The following is a 21085-nucleotide window of genomic DNA, read 5'->3' as shown; positions in this document are numbered from 1 at the left end:
ACATATAAACTGTTAATTCAATAAACTTAACGAAAAGAAACATAAAAAATATTTTATAACATAAGCTTCCATGATTAACGAGAAACTATAACTTCTATTTTTATTTTGCTATATGCAATCAATAACTATCCAGAGTAGCAATTTAAAAACGCAAAGGTAGTTAATAATGTGTGTAAATGATATAAAAGGTAAAATCACAAAAATACTGAACTCCGAGGAAAATTCAAAACGGAAAGTTCAAAAAGGATAGGGCTAATTTTGTTGATTTTTAATTTGTTTGACAAACTTTTCATTTCTTTCTTATCGTAGAAAATGGCTGGCTGCCTAAACAGAAGTCTAGGGAATATGACAACAGAACCACCACCGGATTTGTCCCCGCAGGCCTTTTTAGAAAGACAAATACATTTCTATTTTATGGAAGTTGGAGTGCCAGTTGTCTGTGCATTTGGATTAGTCGGAAATTTACTTAATCTTCTCGTTCTAACAAAGGAGAAAATTCATAGATCTCTTACTAAAATGGAAAAGTCAGCACATCTAGGACTGATTGGATTAGCAGTGTCTGATTTTATGTTCTGCCTTCTAGCCTTGTTATTCACATTAATGCCTAGTCAATCTAATTACACCGAACAAAACGCAATCCTCTATTATGAGTGGTTGGGAGGTAGTCTTATTACAGTCTTCATCATCACAAGCACGTGTCTAATTGTAGTTATGGCCGGAGAGAGATATTTAGCAGTGTGTCATCCATTCAAAGCTAGAAAAATAATATCATTAAAGAAGACAAAAATTACAATTTTCCTTGTATATATGTTGTGTATGATATTTTCTATACCTCTTTTCTTCGAAAATATCCTTAAAAAGACAAAATGTGTAGATAATACTGTTTTGTACGAAATAACAGTTCGAAAGGAATATGGGCGTGATAAGATAGCTTTACGTAGAATGATCTGGGCTTTACTTTTCGATTTCATTCCATGTGCGGCTTTGTTATATTTCAATGCTTGTCTGATCTACAGAATACACAGAGCAAAGAAATTAAGGAAGCAAATGGTAAATGGACACGACGGAAATAGGTGTCGCTTTAATAGCACTACCACTTCCGTTACAACTCCAACAAGCGATCCAGATCTGTACTCAACAGTTTCATCGAAAACACGAAGTCGTCTTATTAAACCAAAACGAAAACAGTCTGATAACGCATTGAACAGTGTCACTGCTACTCTTGTAGCCGTTGTTGTGTTGTTCCTTATACTTGTTTCACCATCAGAAGTACTGAAATTTATATATACGAAAGTCACAAATGAAACACACGGTAAGAACTATACACTGGAAATAATAAAACATGTGACAAATTTCATGCAGGCATTGAACTTCTCTGTTAACTTTGTGTTATACTGTGCTGTGAATAAGTCTTTTAGAAAAACACTGAAAAACATTTTCTGTTTCTGCGACCATCACAGTACACATTACCACAGATCGCACAACGATGTCAAGTTAGGGAACATGGTTCCTCTGTTTAAGAACAATGTGTCATAATATTAGGGATATTATATTAAAACTTGCTCATATTCAGTATCCAGTCATTAAAGATGCTTTTATAAAATATCTTCTTTCAATAAATCATTTCAATACGCTTCAAAAGTTTGGATGTTACAGATGCAACATTTTCAAAAAGGGACACATTTCTAATCCATGAGAAATAAATTACGAATATGTTTTAAAAAAAAAAAGGTGAGAGATGTATGACAAACATTGACTTTAGAAAATTAAAAAAAATTACACAATTCAATAATCATATAAAAAAATATTAACAAATTCTCATTTTAGAAAAGCGGCTGATTAACGTAAACTTCTGAGAAACTTGATACATTAGATTCTCCATCATGTATTTCAAAAGAACCATAAAATCAAAATAACCTTAAGAGGAAATCGGGAATTAGCTTTCAATAAATTCACTTGTAAATATAAATCAAAGCATTGTAAGCGCTGTAGGCAGTTAACCAAAAACCAAGGCAAACATAATTATGAAAACTGTGGCAATGTTGCCTCAATTTTTTTTAAGATTTAAAAAAAACCACATTTACATTCTATGTGCATTTAATGAATTAATCATTAAGGCAAATAATTCATATTTTATCAAGGTTTTCAAAAGCAACGCATATATCAAGTATATTTGTTCATGGTCATGAGTCTGCAGTGGTACAAGTTCGCAATGATTGCTTTGTTCTAGTTGATGGTTAATGTTAGTATTAGTTGACTGCTGACTTGAGTACGAGCGTGGAATAGTATGAATGGACTTGCTTATCGAGAAAGAAAACTGAGTATGTGTACTACAGTACAAAAGGTATGACACGCAAATCAGACAACTGTTTACTACTACAGTGATCAAAGGTGAGGTCTGACTGACATGTCCATAGTAAATGTAAATGACACCCATCTTCACCCAAAGTCCATGATGTCTAAGTTTGGAATAAAATGACAGGTAATTAAATAAAGGGCTGCGCTTTGGCGCATGATACGCCCGTTGCTCTTTTAACTTGTCTTTCATGCTTTAAATGTATTGTCCCAAAATGGGAAAATCCCCACCTTTTTAAGCATAAAAATTCATAACACGGAAATATAAAATCTGAAATTTATAAAAATTGAAAGGGAGCTTACATCAATAAATACAAACAATTCACCAAAGTTTCATGGACATTGGTGAAAGCCTTTTTGAGTTATTGTCCGAAGTGTTAAAAATCCCCCTTTTTTATGAATAAAGCCCCATAAATCCAAAACTTAAAATCTGAAATTTATAAAAATTGAAAGAGAGCTTATATCAATAGATATAAACAATTCACCTAGGTTTCATGGACATTGGTGAAAGCCTTTTTGAGTTATTGTCCGAAGTGTTGAAAATCCCCCCTTATTTATGAATAAAGCCCCATAAATCCAAAACTTAAAATCTGAAATTAAATAAATACGAAAGGGAGCTTACGTCAATAGATATAAACAATTTACTTAAGTTTCTTGGAAATTTGTGAAAGTGTTTTTGAGTTATAGTCCGAAGTGTGGACGACGGACGGACGGACAGACGGACGGACAACGGTATATCATAATACGTCCCGTCCCGGGCGTATAAAAGCAGTTGGTCAAACATTCTTGGGCTTGCAAGATATGTTTTCTTTAAAGTGAAAATAAAAAAAAATATAGGACCGGAAATAATTCAAAATATAATTAAGGTATATTCTTTAAACTTACTCATTTTTTTCCATCAATAAAATTTTATAATAAACAAGAAATAGTTGTAACATAATGCTGTTACGAAGTCTCCCTAACCAAGCTCACATAATTATTCATTCCCATAGTCGCCTGACATTGGGCAAAGTCTAGTACACATTGATTAGGTCTAGCAAAGTAATATGCATATGTGACGCCTATGGGATTGACCTTGTATGTCATTCAATCTTTTTGAAATGACAAACAGGAATGAATATGGTTTAGGAGTTGGTATCTCAATCTTTGACAAGTTCTCAAAACACACACAAGAGAGGGTGGGTGACCCTCGGGACTACCCTTATTTCATTTTTTTTTATATTGTCCCATACATGAATATAAATGGTTCAGGAGTGGGGATCTAATCTGTTTCCAAGTTATCAAACAGTCTAACAGGAGAGGGTAGGGCGACCCTAAAAACTCTCCTTATATTTCATTTGATTAGTTCTTTTGTCGCATACATTAATATATATGGTTAAATTTAATGGTGGGGATCTCGACTGTTTCTGAATTCTCAAACAGGAAGGGGGATCACCGCAGGGACTCCCCATTATTTCATTTAATTTGAAACTGGGGATCTCGATTTATTTGGAGAATTCAGAATCCAGAATTAAAAGTTTAAAACAAAATGTTCAATTAGTTATAAATAACATAATATCAAGCTAGATAATAACAATGGCACGTATTTCAGCATGTATTGGGTAGAACACAAATCTAAGGTGCTCCCATAACGCAGCTTAACTGTCTAAAAAGAAGATGTGGTATGATTGCAAATGAGACAACTTTCCACAGAGACCAAAATGACACAAAAATTACAAGCTTTTAATTGTAACTGTGTCCTTTAAAACAATAACGGAAATTGGGTGAAATGGAATTAAAAAAATGCCATAAATATCTCATTTATATATATGGTTTAGGGGTGGGGATCTCGACCGTTATCAAGTTCTAAAACAGGAGGGTCGCCCTACCATCTCCTGTTTGTCTGTTTGATAACTTGGAAACAGATGAGATCCCCACTCCTGAACCATTTATATTCATGTATTGGACAATATAACAAATCCAATGAAATATAGGGGAATTCACTGGGGTCGCCCACCTCTCCTGTTTTAGAACTTGATAACGGTCGAGATCCCCACCCCTAAACCATATATGGCTCATGGGGTTCGTGTTGTTTATTCTTTAGTTTTCTATGTTGTGTCATGTGTACTATTGTTTTTCTGTTTGTCTTTTTCATTTTTAGCCATGGCGTTGTCAGTTTGTTTTAGATTTACGAGTTTGACTGCCCCTTTGGTGTCTTTCGTCCCTCTTTTACAGAAATCTGAAAATCGACGAGAACAAGGAAAACAAATCCAACATTTTTTCTAGTTTTATTCAAACACTACGATGGAAGAGATCGGGAAAATAACGTTTGTAAAGAATCTCTCCCAAAAAGTATACAATAAAGTATAAATCTTTTGTAAACTGGAAGAAAAACTAAGTCAAATTATCAGTAATATAAGGAAACACAGGTAATAAATTATCAAAACTTACTTCTAGATACTAACTGTTGACCATAGACAAGCTTCTGTCTAAGTTTGGTACACATGCAGGATATTTAAAGAATGCAATAAAAAGAAATTTAAATCTTAACCAAAGAATGAATTGAATATTTATTGGCAAAACATCTAAGTCTATTTATAATTAATATACGGATAACAACAAAATTTACTTAAGAATACTATCAAGTGATCAGAAACAAGCTTTTGTCCAAATCAGTAGAAATCCAGGATTCTTTAGGAAAGCTATTAAAATTTCAAAAACGTCAACCGGAGTGAAAATTTGTGAACACCGCCGCCACCACTGACGACGCCGGAATGTAGGATCGCTATGTCTCGCTTTTGCGACAAAAGTCAATGAATAATATTTTATGTCATCACGCATATTCTTACTACTGGAACCTTTATACTATCTTGGACGAAACGTATACTAGCAGTGGCATCAACCGAGTAAATCAAGGATAACAGGCTTATAATTTGGTACATCAATACTGTGTAAAGCACTTCCTTAAGATAACAATATAGAGTTCATTTCTTATTTCTTTCGTATGAATTGACATTCCAATACAGTCGGATAAATGTATATCCTTCCTTTTAAAGTTATGACAAAAAAGACTTAGATACTTTTCATGTCATTTACGGTTGTGGAAAACTAAAACTCCTTCCGGCTGATAACCCAAATTGAACATAGACCAATGAATAAGTCATTATAAATATTAGAATGAAGACGTTTATAAAAAGATAACAATGGAACTGTTACTCTATTCAAACCTACCCGGGAAAAAATCTCATTATATTGATCTACTGTAAATTAACCTTTTAAAGAGGTCCCCGTTAATTAGAGTCTTTTTTTTAATTGACATTAAATCTCTTATTCCATTGAATAAAATGCGAATACACAATGACTCTTTATAAATAAACGCATCGAGATTAAAAACGCCAGACGCGTGTTTCATCTTTAAAAGACTCACCAATGATATTCAAATTGATTACAAATTTTGACCCCTGACACACTTATTTTTTACACTAGTCATGCTTGACATTTATCTATAGCTTGATGTTCGGTGTGAGCCAAAGCTCCGTGTTAAAAACGGTACTTTGACTTATAATGGTTTACTTTACAAATTGTGACTTGGATGGAGATTTGTCGCATTGGCACTAAAATCACATCTTCTTATATCTATGTACTAGTAGATTCCTCCGTTATTCGGAGCGACCCACTAGAAAAGAGAAAGAGAATGTAAGGCTTACAAAAAAGAATGCTGACCAATAGTTTTGTATCTGCGTAAGTATTGATTTCCTTTGTGTTTTAAATTGGCTGCAATAAACAAACAAACATAGACACGACAATTAATAGAAAATTATTTAGAAAAATAAAAAAAATAGAAAAGAGCGACCACACAGTAACAGGATATAAAGTGACTGAATCGACTTAATGTGTATGTGCATCTTCAACACTTGACACTCTCTAATAATATGTGCATCTTCAACACTTGACCCTCTCTAATAATATGTGCATCTTCAACACTTGACACTCTCTGGTAATATGTGCATCTTCAACACTTGACACTCTCTAATAATATGTGCATCTTCAACACTTGACACTCTCTAATAATATGTGCATCTTCAACACTTGACACTCTCTAATAATATGTGCATCTTCAACACTTGACACTCTCTAATAATATGTGCATCTTCAACACTTGACACTGTCTAATAATATGTGCATCTTCAACACTTGACACTCTCTAATAATATGTGCATCTTCAACACTTGACACTCTCGAATATTGTACATTGAAACAGAAGTCAGGAAAACAATCCCTTGGTTGTTAATTTTTTAACGCTGATCATTTGTCTATTAACATGTCCACTTATTTTTTTTTTTACAGTTTTATAGATACTAGAACAAACACTAAAATTAGAAGAAGAAAAAATCGTAATTACAGCGAAATGAATTTCTTAATGTATCGACTGACGATCACCCTAATAAAATTTAGTATATCTGGTCTTATCGATGACTCTTGCTTTTTAAAGTTCTATCTATCTATTACAGTTATTTAGATTATTTTCAAAACGCCAAAAAATGTAAAAATAGTCATTCTAGTGCATGAACTCAGATAAGGAGTCGTCTGACTCTTTTTCAGAAATGTTGACACATTTGTACATCTTGTCATGCTGATGTTTGTTTTCCAACGTTTGTCTTTATCGTTTATGTTTTTAAAGATATTAGACAAGCATGGAAAAAATCATTAAAGAGCAATACATCCTGTAAGAAGTCGTTTGACCGTTTTGGCGAAAATAGCCACAAGGCAAAATTCAACATAAATTTGCTGCTGTCAGTTTTTCTCTATTTGTAGCATTTTTTTTCAAATATAAGACAAAACTTACATTTAACACTTATATTGCATTCTTAGCCAAAAGTGCCAAGTAAGCTTTTCTCATCACTTGAGTTGTCCGTTCACTATTACTCAACTCATCTCCTCTGAAACTACCGTGGCAAAATATAGTCAAAGTATGCCACTATCATCATGAGTAAATCTATTTTCAAAAAATTTGTGCAATTACCCGCTAAAAATGTCACGATATTGACTGCCTCAAGAAATGAAAGCAGTTTTTAAACTAGCCTTTTGTAGTAACAAATACAACCAAAGGGATTTTTGTTTTTGTTTAAAGTTGTCCCTGTCCAAACTCTTAAACATTTATGATTCACGAGAAAGCATAGCGTATTGCATCCTTTTTACCCAAAATATCCCCCCCCCCCCCAAAAAAAACCCCTCTAAGAGCTGTACTGCTCTTATTTTGTGAATAAATGTGAACTTCGACGAACTTATAGACAAGCATAACTTGCGCGCTCCTGGTACAGCTATTCATTATTCGTTATAAGCAGATGAGTGCCTTCTTCGGACATTCAACACTTACACACGTTGTGGTAACTACTTATCGCCATATGCATTGTCAGTTTGTTGTAATTGTGTCAGATATTAAGTTATTGTTTGGTGTGTTTTCCGATGGGCAGAAGTCTAGAACAATTATCTTTAAAATCATGTCACTGTCGCTTTTCTTTATGACGCAAATGTTCGAAAAGGGTTTCTGAACGTACACTTATAAGAGAAAATTCGAAACAAGATATCTTTTTCATAATTAATGAATACAAAATTTAGTAAGTACGAATTCCAGTGAAAAACCGTGGATAAAAAGAACAAAACAGTTATGCAAGAACATACCTTCATTAATATAAATGAATTGTGAGTAGCAATCTTATATAATATAGGTTGTATAACATCACTTAAAAATACGATCAGAAGATGAATTTTTTTTTTTATCTTTTTAAAAATATATGATCATTTCAATGTTTAGATATGAAATCATTTTTACAATAAAATACCATAAAGCACAAAGTTCTGTTGCTACTGATTATATCATGGTCGCCATTTTTTATTATTAGAATAGGGAAGTCGAGGAATAGTACTGATAATTATTTTGTGTATCTCTGTAATAGGCATCATCCCAAACATTATCTCGATGCACAATTTAGATAAAAATCTTTTGAAGAAGTCAACATGTCATCCCCATGGTGACATGACAATACTATATATTTTCAATTTACATCGTATAAACAATTACATTATATTTAATTTTTAATACCTTCGAGGACTGATGAAAAAGCATCCAATGTCCAATACTTGACATTTAATAAACCGAGCATTGATTTACATGTCAGACTGCAACATTCTGTGAAGTATTAATTTTAAAAACAAACACTGCTAGGAATTAGCTTTTTCGTATATAGTCACGGTTGTTTACTATACCCACAAAAACAAAAATTGATATACAAGATGTGGTATGAGTGCCAATGATACAACTCTCCATCCAAGTCACATTTTATAAACAAGAAGTAATTGTTACAGGATGCTGTTACGAAGTCTCCAAACAAAGCTCCATAACTCACCATTCATATGGTCCCATCCATTCAAACAGGAAGGGTTGGTTGGGAACACCAGGGACTTAACCTACATTTGATTTGATTTATTGTCCCATACAAGAATATATATGGTTAAGGGTTGGGGATCGCAGCCATTTAAAAGTTTTTCAAACATGTGCGGTTGGGGTGACCCCCATGGACTCTCCCTATGTTTCATTTGATGTGCTTTATTCTTCCATACAAGAATATATATGGTTTAGGGGTGGGGATCTTGACCATTTACAAGTTTTCTAACAAGAGAGGGTGTTGTGATCCCCTCGAGACTTCCTTTTCATTTCATTTCATTTGTTTAATTGCCCCCTACAAGAATATATATGGTTAGGGTTGGGGATCTCGACCATTTACAAGAGAATAGCACATTCTCAAATTGAACTGGGTGGGTGTGACCCCCAGGGACTTCCCTTGAATTTCATTTGGTAAGCTTTATTGTCCAATACAATACATTTGGTTTAGGGTTGGGGATCTGGATTGTATACAAGATGATAGCACATTCTTAAATTGAACCGGGTCTGGGTTTTCCACACGGGATTACCCTTTAATTTAATTTTATTTGTTCAATTTCCAATTCAAGAATATAATGGTTTAGGGGGTGGGGATCTGGACCGTTTTCAAGATAAAAGCATATTCTCAAATTGAGAGGGTGGGCTGCCCATAATGGACTCTCTCTATATTTCATTTGATGTGTTTTATTCTTCAATACAAGAATGTTTATGGTTTAGGGATGGGGATCTTGACCGTTTACAAGTTTTCAAACAAGAAGGGTCGGATGGCCCCCATGGGACTTCCCTTCTATTTGATTCCATTTGTTTTATTGTCCTCTACACGAATATATATGGTTAAGGGGTGGGGATCTGGACCGTTTAAAAGTAAATAGCGCATTCTCAAATTGAATAGGATGGGGGTGACCCCCAGGGACTTCCCTTGAATTTCATTAAATAACTTTTATTGTCCCATACAGGAACATATATGGTTAAGGGTTGGGGATCTGGTCCATTTACAAGATAACAGCATATTCTCAAACTGAATGGGGTATGGATGACCCCCGAGGGACTCCAACTATATTTCATGTGATTGTTTTTATTTGTCCTATGATCATTTCTGAAGACTGTGTGTGTGTCTATCACTTACAATTTCACGTTATATTCATTTGAAAATTTTAGAAAATAAAATCCCATAGGATTCTCTAGTAAACCCCTCCCTTCTTTCTGCCCCAAAAATACCCATAAATAGACCACAATGCAGAAACAAAAAAATGATATATTAGTCTAACATTCTATGAAACCCTAAGTAAATCTGACAAGTGGTTTCGGAGAGACACTGCGGACAAGTTCATTTATAAAGTGGCAGAAGAAGCCATTAATAACCAACAGATAATTTTATGTTTAGACAACTCCTTCCCTTATGACACAGCAAATGCTTCTTTTACTCTAGTGGCTTCCAAAACAGTTCTTCGGTCCGTTATCAGTGTTGATATTGCGCAGTTGACATATATTGATGGCATTTTCAAATTGACAGCACATGGTAATATTTTAACAAATTAAGTTCCAAGAACACAGTGATCCATACATAATACTTATACTGTTTCTTCCATATTTACTAAATTTCCCTTCAATGTACAGTATTAGATCTGAAAATTTGATCTGACCACTGGAGTGCAAAATTGAGGCCTGATATGTGTAGTAAAGCGGACAAATACTGCATAAAAAACGTCCAAGTATGAACCATGATCATTTATTTCCCAAATTAATGAGAGAATCTATTGAATCCTAAAAACATAACCGCCTACAGTACTTCACAAATGATGTCAATGTCTGACAATAATAATTGACCGAATTAAAAACAACATGAAAAACATGACTCCACATTTTGAATTACCCAACGAAAATCAACGACGACACTTAATAGATACACTAAACGAATGGTCCAAAACAAAACTTTAAAAAATATACGAAAAAGAATATTTGAAAAAAAGCTAAAGTTTTTTAAAAGTAATCATAGGTACCAGGATTATAATTTAGTACGCCATACGCGCGTTTCGTCTACATAAGACTAATCAGTGACGCTCATTTCAAAATATGAGTTTGGTAAACAGGAAATAAAAAAAATAAAAATGACCACATTATTGATATTCATGTCAACACCGCAGGGTTGACTACTGGTTTGAAAGTTTAATTTGTGAAAAGTTGTCATTGCCTTTCCTATATGAATGTAGAACAAAAGAGGCCTAGCAGTTTGTTGATACAACTTTGTTATGAGAATCAGTTATGATTGACCCCTTAATAATTGACAATCTGTTAAGTAGAAACCGTATAAAAGGATCTTTTATGTAAGACTGGTTCAGGATCAGTTATTGAAAGGAAGAACAACCTTAAAATTAACACGAAGGATACGACGTCACTGAAAAAGTTAAAAATAGCAAATTACACACATTTTGGGAAACAAGTTTTACCCACGAAAATTCATTTTGCTTGAAGTAGTAGAACTTAAATTGCAACAGCATCATTTGGTCTATTCGAAAAGTCATTAAGTCGCTTATTAAATGGATATTTTCACAGACGGTGTCTCATTTATCACAAGTATTTTGCCGAAGACATTTTTTATATATTCGAATCAATAAAACGTTTTGAAAAACCCTTTCGCAAAAATTAAATTCGGGAACATGGATAATGTATCTTTATTGTCATGTTTAATAATAGAAAATTTTCAAACCATTGCAAAAATTATAACCACATTTCATGAATGATTCAATGACGGTGTTCATCCCTTATCTCCTTAACAAAATTCAATTTAGAAAAAAAGGATTTTAAATTTGTTTATAAAAAAAACTTATTCTCTCTAACAAAACCGAATAATTCTTTAACAAAACCGAGTAATAAATAATCAACAACATTTGTCTTTCTGAGTTCTTAGAATTTTTATATTGATAACTTTTTCCAAGCAGTAATTTGTAATATTTCATATATTAATGAAACAGTTAATAGCATTAAGGGCATACGATACAGTAACAGGGGAGGTAATGACGTTGCTAACGTAAAATGGTATTTTCTCGACATCAAACTGTCACATATCGAGAAAAGAGAAGCATTTTTCAACAGGTTTTTATCATTCAAACTAATTTAATTTAATAACGAGTGCATGGACCCCTATTCTTAAAACGGTATTTTGTTTTATTTTTCAGGGAGACTATGTGGACCAAATTTTATAAAACTGTAACTAGTCAATTTTTTTAATTTTGATAAATGTACAGCAAAAATGACTGTTTTTTTTCTAAATTCATGACCATTTGATAATTATGAGTTTTTACTGAATAAAAATGCATAAATGTTCAGAATGCTTATAAAATTCAGAAATTACAAATTATTTAACCAAAAAAAATTGTGTTTATCTTTAAAAACAAAAAAAGTTATGTCTTTCTTTCGAAAGGAAAAATACGTCCACAAATCCGAATTTTGAACAAATATACAAAATTTCGACCTCATTTAACTCAAAAATTAGCACATGGAGGTATATTTTTTTATTACATATTTAATTTAATATTTTAAATAGCCCTTTATGGAAATTTTCATCAAACTGTAAATACAGGATCAAAACTGTATCGTATGCCCTTATTGGAGTATTATCCACGATTTAAACCAAAAAAGAATGTTCTGTCACGTTTCTTATCTCCATTAAAATAATGTTAAAAATCCTAAAATAACTTATGTGCATATATTTCACCAACAAAAATAACAAATCAAGGACAATAAACTCCAAAATGAAGCACCTGGTTCCCCTAAAAATTCCACAGAAGATAGACATGTTGAATTCTACTCATTTCAATTATGCTCTACCTGTTAAAATGTTAAAAATAATAATAAAACAGCATTTGTTTTATACATCAGTGAATTTGTTTGTTGATTGGTCAAATCCATAAAACAGATACCTTACTGAGTATTCATTTTAAACAATATTTACAATGATAAGACGTAAGCTGACAATATCAATGTTATAAAACATCAAGTACAAATTCCTAAGAAAATCGCAAGCCTAAAAGAAATAGATCAAATAATTCTCAACATAAATCATTGAATACAATTTCCGATTATTTCTCAAGGTTCAGTACACCTACTTTCTTTTTTTAATGAATTTACACATGTTACAATGAAAAGTATAAGTATCAATGTATAGATAATTTCCCGAAAGGTCAAATACTTCCTCACCCTGAAACTCCACTAATTACTATATAAAATGTGGTGTTTTTTTTATTACTGTAGTGTTCTGTTATATTATAAAAAAACATTGCCAGGAAAATTTTCCAAGCATTATAAGAACCGATATGATCCTGGCATTGGGTGTGGGATTGTCACTACGATCACCACTAAAACATTTATAATTATTTTCAAGATGAAATTTCGAGCATGTTCAAAACTTTGAACATATCCAACGAATGAAATGTCCAGAAGGCGTCCGTTTTGTACGGTACTCGTTTGTTTCGTTTCCGTTTAATATTCGTTACGTGTCCGTTATACATCCATTGGAGGTCTAGCAGATAAAAATAATCACTAGCGGACTTCTGAAGGACGTCTAACGGACAAAACAGACGTTGAACGAATACGAAACGGACTACCGGGCGTTAATCGGATAAAACGGATGATGAACGGATCTAAATAGGAAAAATGCCAATTGAAAATGTCGCGTCAGAAATGCAAATTAGATTGCTTATGGCTCATGAATTCATATTATTCATAATCGATCTTATAGTAAGGGCACGTCTCCACAATCATGCAGCTCTTATTCAGGCCAGCCACTGCCCTTTGGCGGCATTTTGAAAAATAAACCAAAACCAGTTACACAGAAACATTTTGAATATGTATGCGATGTACATGTATTATTATTGTCGCCTTTAATTTGTCCGTATATCTTGTTCATCCGTTTTATCCGGTACGCTTCAGTTAGGTGTCCGTTGTGTGCGGTAATCATCCGTTGGATGTACGTTCGACATCCGTTCTGTCCGGTCATTTCCGTTTCTAGTACGTTACATATCTGTTGCATGCCCGTTTAACAATTTTTCAACAAACAACTTTTATGTTCATCCGTAAGGCGTTCGTTCGTCTTATCCGGCAAGGTGATACCGAGGCTTACGAAACAAAAAATAAAATTGTCCGTTTATAAATTTTGAAATTATTAAGAAACTTCGGTTTCAACTCCCTCAGGCCAAGTTGACTTTAGATGAATTTGGCTATTTACTTTAGCTATTTTTGACACTATAGCTCTTCAACGGTTACGGTATTTATACATCCTTGGATTACAAATGGTTGGTTTTGAGTGATCCTGATAAAGGTAAATCCAGAAAAGCGCTTTGAGCGCAAGACATTATTGAATGTGTTGTTTTCATTTTTTTGAACCAGGAAAACTTAAAATTGATCAATTGACCAAAAAAAATGAGGTCATATGAACCCTGTCAGACAGACAATAACATTTTACTACATTATACAATCATTAAATGCTTAAAATGCTTAAAATAACCTTTTGCATACAGCTTCTGAGAAACTAGATGATAACCTAAAAACTTTTTCTCCCAGGTTAAGAGACAATGTTACTCTTATAGTTGACGTGTTCCCTCGCTTTTAGTTTGTACCTCGGATTGTTTTTTTTTCCTCAATCGATTTATGACTTTTGAACAGTGGTATACTACTGTTGCCTCTATTTATATTGTCATATAATACTTAACTGTGCACACTTAATAGAATAATTATACGTGTGAAGTTTCTTTGGTCGGAGGATTTCTGATCTGATCATTGTACTGAGAGAAAACTTCAAATATCATCCGGTGCACGCAGGAAACAAAGACCAGTGATTTGAACAAAATTAGAACTAAAAAGAAATCTGAGGTGTTATTTTAAAAATAATCATTCAAGTGTGATGTTGCCATGAAAGTATAGATTCTAAAATAACATGAACACTTAAAAGATATTTCTCAAAACATCTATGTTCTGTTTCATACAGAAATAGTATTTATTTAAGTTTTCACTGTAATAATTGTAATACTTTGAAGGTTTATATAGATAGTCACTGTAGCGTAATCATGAAATTAATACATCAGAGAAAAAGTAAAACAACTAAAAAGATGATTGTAGATAGTTTGAGAGGGGTAACTTTAAATTTCAGTTATCTTCACTAAAAATGTCAGAGACAAGGACAAGACTAGGTTGTGGAAAGGAGAAAGCTTGTTAGAAAATAACTTATGTTCAATTAGTTTGTCTTCAAGTTATTAATGGAAATACAAAATTTGGATAAAAACGTTTTTGAAATATTCTTTTAAATTATGTTTGAGTTTCAGCATAAGAATGTGCGTTCACATTAACTTTTTGCTGTGCATTTTTTTAATCCAAATATCTACGTATTTTTTTAACAAAGAAAACCATTTCTTCTGGAAGTAAATGATGCTAATAGATAATGTAATAAATAGGTTCAAAACGAGGGGGCGAAAGATATCAGAGGGATACTCAAACTCATAAGTAAAAAAAAATGACAACGCCATGGCTAAAAAAAAAGGAGACAAACAATAGTACACAAGTTACAACATAGAAACTAGATTTAGCCACACGAAACCCGCCATGAAATTGGGGTGACCTCGGGTGGTCCGAAAGAGTACGCAGATTATGCTCATCATGTGACTTCCGTCGTGTTGCTCCGGTAATCAAATTTGAAAAATGCTCGATGTGTCTTCATGAAACTCACGAGTGTTTTAATCAAAACATACCATAAATTATCAAAGAAAAAAATCACACCTTGCAAAGATCTTAAAATGTCGATTTAATATATTGACATTATGTTGCTCAATAACATAAACTTCAGCCATTGCTCATACAAGTAAGTGCACCTGAAAATAAAGATAACAGGAATGTTGGTTTAATATCTGGAATGTATATTGACATTAACACTGACGGGATCAATGGCATATGTCGATTTCAGTTTCCCCGTTGTAAAATACCATTTTATTGATAACAGCATTGCTTGAGGGTTTACAAATCACAATTGATAGATTTCGGGATTATGTTTACATCGTTTGGACTTCAATAACATGTGTGTCCGCATAACCAAAACGTTATTCCTGCCAAAAAATGCCAATTGGTTAACTGCTAAGATGTGTTTCTTTCAAATGACGAGATATGTGTTTCGTCGTCTTTAATGTTTTTAGATTGCTTTTCAGGGTCTTAACATTTTTTTTGAAATAACTGAAACACAAAAGAATATCACCTTTGAGGTATAAACAATATTTTAATGCTCCCAAATGATGTTCAGACGTGCATATCAGAGTATACCAAAGCTACATTTTGTGCAGCTGTCCATTGTCATGAGCCTCTGGCCTTTGTTAGTCTTCGCTATGTATTTTTCTTTTAAATACTAGTTCATTTATATGTTTTAAAGTTTATGGTGTGCCACCAATTTTTATTGAACTACAACATATTTTCACGAAATTTCGATAAAACAGACGTCGTTGATTTAAGAACAACGAAGAGAGCCTCATTAGAGGGCATACATGATGGCAATTTGGAATGCTATTTTATTGTGACGTTAGATTTAGACGTCGATTTGAAGAACTGACGTCGATTAGAGACAGGACGTAGATTTGAGTCTTACATATATATCATCAAAGTATCTTAATATTTATCTTCAGTCATAAAAACTTGTATTGAAATTGTCAGTTTTCGAGAATACAAACAAGAAAGAAACTTAGTATATCACTTAAATCCAGAGATGGTATTAGTATATCATGTAAGATATAGGTTGAAAGAGACAGATGAGAGAAGATCGTTTCCTGCAAATAAACGTAACAAACTTCCACATAATCAGACTTAATAATACCTTTTATGACTAGAAATGTCTTGTTTTGTTATAACTGAAAATCTCTTACTGGCCAGTAAAAGACAATAACCCTCAGTTAGGATATGGTCAAGACAAATGAAGTTAATTATTCAGTTTACAGTACATGTTTTTATAAAAGAACGTCGATACCCTATGGAGTGCGTTAACATGAATCTATTTTTCTGTTTTTCTCAAAACTGTCATCTTGAGTATCTTGTAGACAAATTTGTCTTCTAGTTATGGAAAATTGAGAATATTCAAAAGTGGCAGTACAAGGAAATGGGCTTCATGTTTTAAAAAAAATGTAACTGACACTTCCAATATTCTGGAACTAATTATTCAATAAAATGATAAACTTATATACCCATCTTACATAGGTTATTTGAAATTTACAAGAGTGACATTCAAACTCATAAATCTAAAATAAACGGACGACAGTCTACAAGTAAGTGTTTTGCAATTGACATGATAAGCATTACTCACATTTCTATTTATCTATTTTTTGGTTGATAAATTTGAATAAAGAGACAATAGACTTTGCAACGTCCTCGTGCAAACCTTAGATAGATAACTTGATTGACTGGGCTATAATGTATTTAGGTCTCTTTTTGGTCGTATAGCTAGCTAGCTCTTGAAGTATTATTGCAAACACACCTTACAATTGCAGAGTTGATGGCTTATAATGAACAAATATCAAGAAATGTGCTACATACACATACATATTCATACCTTGTTATTCTCATATGGAATCATTATACAGACCTTATCTAGATGGCCTAATTACCATTATCTGAGAATGGAATGTAATTACAGAACCTTGACATTAATCACAGAACAAATAAATGAGGTAAGGTTCAGATTAACCCTGTCTGATGAAAACATTCACATGATTGTATATACCAAATATAACTATTCTATACTTGAAATGACATTAAAAAAGTGGAGTGATTAAAACAAAGCTATACAGCACTCCCATTTGTTGCGTTCTTCAAACTTCTTTACAACAAAGGCAAATCTGACATTAATGATACTATGGCATATAAATGTTTCATTCCTTTTTACGACACAGCTCTAATTATCAGAGAATTTACGTTCAATTGAGCAATAGGAGCAGAGGAATGAAAATTATATATAACAACAATCCAATCAGGTGTAATTTATCTTTGTACATCGAATGGAACAAACTAATTTATCCATCACGATTAATAATATATTCCATACTAAAAGAGGAATGATGATACTTCCACTTATTTGATTGATTGATGTGCTATTTTTTCTTGTAAAAATCAAGTCCATACTATCATTTAAATTGATATTACACGTGTTTTATAATTGTTTTTACAGCAGAGTCAAAACTTCAGTTGGTGGAGATCGTTCCTCAAACTATTATCAATTCAATAGTCAGTACTTCGAAACTGACATGAATTATAACCAAACTATCTAAAATTGCCTGTTTATAAATTTTAAATTATGGACATTTAGTTTACAGCTCCATCAGGCAAAATTAGCCTTATAAGAATTTGGATATTTTAATTAGGTCCAATTTGGTGTATAACTCTTAAACCTGTTCTGTCTTTATACATCAATAGTTTTAAACATTTGGCTTTGAGCGTTCCTGTTGAAGGTGAATCCAAGAAAGTGCGACGTACGCATGACATTTATAACGTGTTGTTTTCATTTGTTTTATGAGATTTAATGGGCTTCCCTGTCTCATCATGTTATCATTTACTTTTAGCTGTCATCGATTTAAAGCTTGTTACTTTGCTATTTCTTTTCTTGACTTTTTGAATTGTGTTGCTGTTCTATTCCACAATTTACTACATAAGAAAATGCAAGTAACAAGTCAGAATCTGACATTTGTTCCTATTCGTTTTATGTGTTTTATGTGTTGATTCTACCATTTCATAAAGGACTTTCCATTTCAGATAAATAATTCTCTGTTGTTTAATGGAGAGCTTCGTAGATATTCCTTTATGTAACAGATATATTCCTTCATGTAATAACACTTTTGATCTAAACTACTCTATACGTATCGAGCATGAATGTACTGGACTTATTGTGAAAATGGAAAACATACGATATTTAGATAAGTACATAATAGTCTTCAAGAGACACATTCATCTAGCTATACTGTGAGTTATGCTGTCTCTACATGTCGCAGATTGTTTCAGACATTAAAAAATGTGATTTGTTCAGCTCCCCCTAATGTAAGTGCTTATACTAGAAAGCAAGATAAAATTCATTTAGATAATGCTGTTAGCATGAAAGGTTTATATTAACATATATCACGATTTATTTACGAAAACATACAAATGCATGGACAGCAAATTATATAAAGATGTAAGATGATTAAGAAATCCACATGTCATGATTACCAATAGATTTCATGTTTGAAAACATAATGGTTTATGTCCTCAAAAATTTACAGTTGCTGGAATTATATAAAAAATAAACACAATTTCTTAAATGGCCAAATAGCTATAGTATTGTAAATCTCTTTAAATAACATAGCACTGTATTTCATTTCATTTAATTCGACGGAAAGATAATTAAATACTGTCTGGATAAATCATGAATATTTATGAAATAACAAAAACAACTCTTTAACCAAACTGAGATGTTACTCAGTCCATTCACTCTATCCTCAACTGGCAACATCACGAACATAAAATGTCAATGAATTTCTCCGTTACCAGATAGGTATTGGTATTAATGCTTACGAAAAGTGTCATTTAAAGCAAATTTATGGACGTTTATGTTGTATGTGTTGAAAGGCTAATGAATATGTGTATGCCTAAATATATATGCATTCTAGACTAATTATTTCTGGTTTTTGTTTACATTTTTTCGAATGTTTAACAAATGTTTAAACATTTATTTATCTACAACTTTTCACACAATCATTGAATGATATTGAATAAACAAGAAAAAATAATACACTAAAACATTGTCATAAGAATTGATGCTATTTCTACATTTTGACATAAATAAAATATTATATAGAAATTGTAACAAAAATCATGAATATTTATGAAATAAGAGATATACAAATTTAATCAGTTATCCGGTACATTCAATCACATTCACTCCAAAATAATGTCAGAATGCATAGTTTATAGCTTTGTCTATATGACTGTTGATGAAAATTGACAATAGACAGACTGCACAAATTTGATCAAACTAGATTGCAAAAGTGTGATGAAGGACTACGTCTAGTTTTACATATACAGTAAATAGCATAATGCCAACTTGCAAACAAAATAATAACTCTCGACAAAGGTCATAAATTATTGGTTTTGTAGTTTCAACTAGTTTGGCTTCTGTTAATAGAAACCTTGGTGGACAAATAGTTAATAATACTTAGAGATGAAGGGAAATTCTAACCATACTAAAATATCAGTGCAAACAACGAGAAAAACAACAAACAACACTTAAAAAACATGTTGAAAGTCGTTTTCTGTGTTAATGTATTTCCACCTCCAATTCAATCAGTACTTAAGCATATGTAATTTTAGGGAAGCTGTTAGCTGAACTACCTGAATGAATTGACACAGTCTTTATGCATCTAAACCTATTTAGTAAAACAGTCTTTTCAACAATAAAAATTCAAGGTTATCACTTGTTTTAGAAGTCATCCTTAAATCAAAATGCATGCAAACGTTCTTTAAAAACTTATCACCTTTTAAAGCACAACTCATTTGTTGCAATCACATATCTTAAAAAAAAAACATCTAATGTTTTATTTTGCAATCCTTTGACACACTCCATACATTTATGTGAACTTATGGCTTTTGATTTAACCTTGTATTTTTTGTATCCATACAGTTCATAAAATGTGTTTTCGTTGAAACAATTCACACAGCCTTCTGTGTCTTTGAAAAGTTTCATACTAATCTTGTAAAAATGTGGTGTTACTGAATTAATCAGGAACGATTCTGTGTAAGCCTATGATTTCTCATTGAAACAAGTTATTTGTAGATAAACTCATCATAGATACCAGGACTAAAATTTGAATATACGCCATACGCGCGTTTCGTCTACTAAAGACTCATCAGTGATGCTCGATTTCAAAAAGTTGATAGATAGTTATAAACAGTGATGTGGGCATCATGTCGATAAGACAACTACGCCATGCCACAAGTAACAACAGTATTATCTAAAGTCATTTAATCAGCTATCATAAACTCCAATGTTTATGCACCTTTTTAATATGTTTTGCTAATGAATTTCAACCATTATAAAACAAATGCTCTTTGAGTACTCTTTGAACCAAACACGTTTTCTTTTTATGTAAATATCAATCCTATAAATCTATGAAATAGTTACCAGTTATTGCAGCTCATCGTTTATATTAATGGTCTCATTGGAATATTTTGTCACTTTATTACATAACAAATGCAATTACTCATTTCGTGAAATTTCACTTCATAAAAAAAACAACACTGATGCAAAACAATTTCCCT

General features: G+C 32.4%; 2 protein-coding genes across 5 annotated transcripts in view; one reads left to right on the top strand and one right to left on the bottom strand.

The window, feature by feature from the left end:
* LOC134720685 (G-protein coupled receptor daf-37-like) overlaps positions 1-1581 on the top strand; it is a 39258-nt gene extending 37677 nt beyond the window's left edge. For both annotated transcript variants that reach the window (XM_063583114.1, XM_063583113.1), the window contains exon 2: positions 310-1581. In XM_063583114.1, the coding sequence (XP_063439184.1) occupies positions 310-1536 (1227 nt within the window). In that variant the 3' untranslated portion in view covers positions 1537-1581. The remainder of the gene's footprint in view (positions 1-309) is intronic.
* The window catches only part of LOC134720684 (ATP-dependent DNA helicase Q4-like), a 185455-nt gene that overhangs the window by 63346 nt on the left and 101024 nt on the right, over positions 1-21085 (bottom strand). The gene's annotated exons all lie outside the window — the stretch shown is intronic.

The sequence above is a fragment of the Mytilus trossulus genome, chromosome 6, assembly GCF_036588685.1.
Source record: "Mytilus trossulus isolate FHL-02 chromosome 6, PNRI_Mtr1.1.1.hap1, whole genome shotgun sequence".
NCBI classification, from domain to species: domain Eukaryota; kingdom Metazoa; phylum Mollusca; class Bivalvia; order Mytilida; family Mytilidae; genus Mytilus; species Mytilus trossulus.
The sequence above is the reverse complement of the archived record's forward strand: the minus strand, read 5'-3'. Positions and strand labels throughout refer to the sequence as shown.